Source organism: Atta cephalotes, assembly GCF_000143395.1.
Source record: "Atta cephalotes unplaced genomic scaffold scaffold00003, whole genome shotgun sequence".
Classification (NCBI taxonomy): Eukaryota; Metazoa; Arthropoda; class Insecta; order Hymenoptera; family Formicidae; genus Atta; species Atta cephalotes.
In genome coordinates, this window is record NW_012130067.1 from 10,159,474 (window position 1) to 10,162,849 (window position 3,376).

The window sequence follows — 3,376 nt, forward strand, 5'->3', positions numbered from 1 at the left end:
TAAGTATTACTTCTCTCTCTCTTCTCTCTCTCTCTCTCTCTCTCTCTCTCTCTCTCTCTTTCTCTCTCTTTCTCTCTCTCTCGTTTTTCATTCTACAATTTTCGAAGAAAATTTATAAAATCTGAAGAAATTTAAGATACTTTTATAGAAGTGTTCAAAATAAATTTAAAATGTGAAAAATTCTTAAAAATATGAGAACTTTTTTACCAGGCAAGTAATTCACATACAACATGTCAACCAAATCGTTCTTTCCGTAAATTATGTAATAACCGTTCGGAAATTGCAATGATATAAAAGTTGACTATAACAGATAGTTATCTTCAACAACCTGTTGTTGACTTTTACTACGCTATTCTTGGATCGTGCACTTTACTGCGAACTACGTAATGGATAAATGCAAATTCAGATGTTTATTATTCGTGCCAGTTCTATGATAATATATTTCGCAATTTCCAGATATGTTTGCCGGACAATTATCTCGAAAAAAATAAACCCGATAAGATCTCGGTGATATCTCATAAAACTAAAATTAATTTTGTAATTGGTGATTTGCATTGGCGTTACCTCATATTTTCTTATATTTTGTCATATTTAGTACGATGCAGACTTTTACATTGAATTTGATTGCATAACAAAGTCAAGTTCTTGATTAGTAACGACGAAATAAAATTTCGCGAAGAACTTTCATTCTATTTCCATTGTGTTATTAATACATTTTCAAAACATTTTTGAAATTAAAATATTCAAAAGAAAATACGTGAGATATTTAAGTGAATAATGTAATGTGTCACTTTTTGCTAGTTAATCCAACTATTATTTAATCGTATTATACATGTGTATATCATAATAAACAAAATATTACTATATGTAATATTACTATATGTATAATATGTGTGTGCCACTCACGAATTGCCTTGCCAATCATAAAAGTCGATGGGACCTTGTGTGGTATCGACTTTAAAATTTGGTACGATAGAGTTCAGCCTCATAACTGCTTTGTCCTTGAATACTTGATAGAAAAATTACACGTATTATAGTCGTCTGTCTCAGCGGGAGGTTTGCTAAGCACTGACTTGACAGCCGATCTTACGCTTATTTATGCGCTTTATATATACGGTGATCAGATTGTTCCTATAACATGATGCAACCCATACAAACATTACATCCATTAGATATCGTATCTCCATATTTTACTGATATTGAATGAATAAACGTTGCTTCTTTGACATCGATACGGATGTTTTTTTACGAAAATAGAAAGTCTAAGAAAGCAATTCCTATCTTTAAAAAAATAAAGATTAATTAAAGACATTCCGAAAAACAAATAAGATAAATGTCCCAGTGGCTGGTTTAAGCTTGTCACAAATACAATTTATAATATTAGAAGATTTATAATATAAATATTTGCATTCGTTTGAAAACTTTAAAAATTATTTAAAGCCTTATGATAATTATTAATTGAAATATTTAAATAAGTAACAGAGTGCGTCAGTGTACCAATGGCCGAACAATCGAAATAGGCCCAATGTTCAACGTAGCAAGGTTACACAATATACTGTTTTTAAAATTTCTGACAAACATAAGATATTATTAATATAAAGATCAATTTGAATTCTCTTTTGTCATTAAATATTAATTTAAAAATGAATTTTCGTAACCATTTTGCCAAATCATAGACGTAAGTTTCTTTAATTTTAATAAAATTTTTAATACAAAAATATTTCATTTGGGGTCCACTTTTTTTCTTAATTAATTATCAAATAGAAGTGTTTTACAATAACTATTTGAGAAAAAATATTTTATATATAATTATATAAAATGCATCATATAACAATGATTCAATAATACAATTAAAAATAAATATTTAGAAAGGCTATGAACCAAACAACAAAGTAAATATATAAATATAAGAAACAAATATAATTATCATGATTTAACACAAATAATAAATAGACGTCGTTTCGAGCTGGATCGGGTCATCTTCAGTGTTACATATAAACATAATTAAAATAGATAAACTAAATTAATATACTTAAATAAATGGGTCAACTAATAAAATAATATAAAATAATATAAATGGCCATCAGTAAAAACGCATCCTGTCATCGTGAATATTACATTCGCAACGATATAGCATAAATGTTAGCTGTCAAAATAATAAAATTCCATATTGATGTCAAAATGCGTAAAATTATTCACAAGCATCGTAAATACAACAATTCTCGTTAAAATCTATAAAAATAATGGAAACAAAAATTATACCAATACAGTATTTAAAGCAAAGAAAAACTCCAGATATTAAGTATAAAGATAAGAATGTAAAGTAAAGAAAATCCGTCTGTAGATTACTATATGTATAAATTAAAACTTGTAATCAAAGTTACCTTAAATTTACAATGTTGCGGTGTCTAATGATAAAAAGACTTCCAAAAAAGTTAATATAAAATTCTTCTGCTAAGGATAATTCCACGTTGGCAAAAGAGTATAAAAACAGGAAACTGTATTGCGAAGAAATGTCTCAGTCATCTGGCTGCGATACACAGAGTGAAGGAGCCGTTAAGAAAGTAGGGAGATGGAATTAGGAAAGGGAAAACAAGAAGAAAAAGGAAGAATAGCTAAGAGAGGGAGAAAGGTTGTAGAAAGATAGAATTCGTGTAACGAATCCTATCTTTCTACAACCTTTCAGATTCATTCTATTTGTTTGTTTAAATCCTGATTTTGTTTTTTAATATGAACCATCTCAAATATCAACCTTTTTTTTACAGAAAGATTCCTTATCAAGGATTTTTACAATACTCCAATCAAAATTGTGGTTGCATTCAATACGGTGCTGACAATTGGAGAGCTCGTATTTTTATTTATGTCAAGTTTATGTTCCTGCAATCTAGTTTTTAACTTTCTCTTCGTTTGCTAACTGACTTCGTAATCCTCACAAAATATTTTATAAACTACTCCTTGATTTGATAAAATTGGTTTTTACCCCTTTTTATACTTATTATATTTGTTTCTTATATTTATATATTTACATATTTATTTATTATTTTATTGTTATTTGGTTCATAGCCTTTCTAAACATTTATTTTTAATAATTATATAAAATTATATAAAAATATATATAATTTTATATTTTTATATAATTATATATAAACTTACATATAAAATATTTTTTACTTAAAATGAATAATAAATATTTTTCAACTTGATCATATACTGAAATGTTTGCTCACTATTGAGACATTTGCCTTAACAAAGATAATTGTAATCGTATCATATATATTAGTATATTTATATANATATANATATNTACTANAGTCTATATAGNTATNTATATATANATANATATTATTAGTACGATAGTATACTATACTACTTANAC

General features: G+C 26.7%; 2 protein-coding genes across 2 annotated transcripts in view; one reads left to right on the forward strand and one right to left on the reverse strand.

Annotated features, from left to right (window-relative positions):
- LOC105625675 (peroxiredoxin-6-like) overlaps nucleotides 1–989 on the reverse strand; it is a 9,335-nt gene extending 8,346 nt beyond the window's left edge. Inside the window, exon 1 of the mRNA XM_012206998.1 lies at nucleotides 907–989. Within this exon, the coding sequence (XP_012062388.1) occupies nucleotides 907–989 (83 nt within the window). The remainder of the gene's footprint in view (nucleotides 1–906) is intronic.
- The window catches only part of LOC105625676 (glycerol-3-phosphate dehydrogenase [NAD(+)], cytoplasmic-like), a 17,042-nt gene that overhangs the window by 8,619 nt on the left and 5,047 nt on the right, over nucleotides 1–3,376 (forward strand). The gene's annotated exons all lie outside the window — the stretch shown is intronic.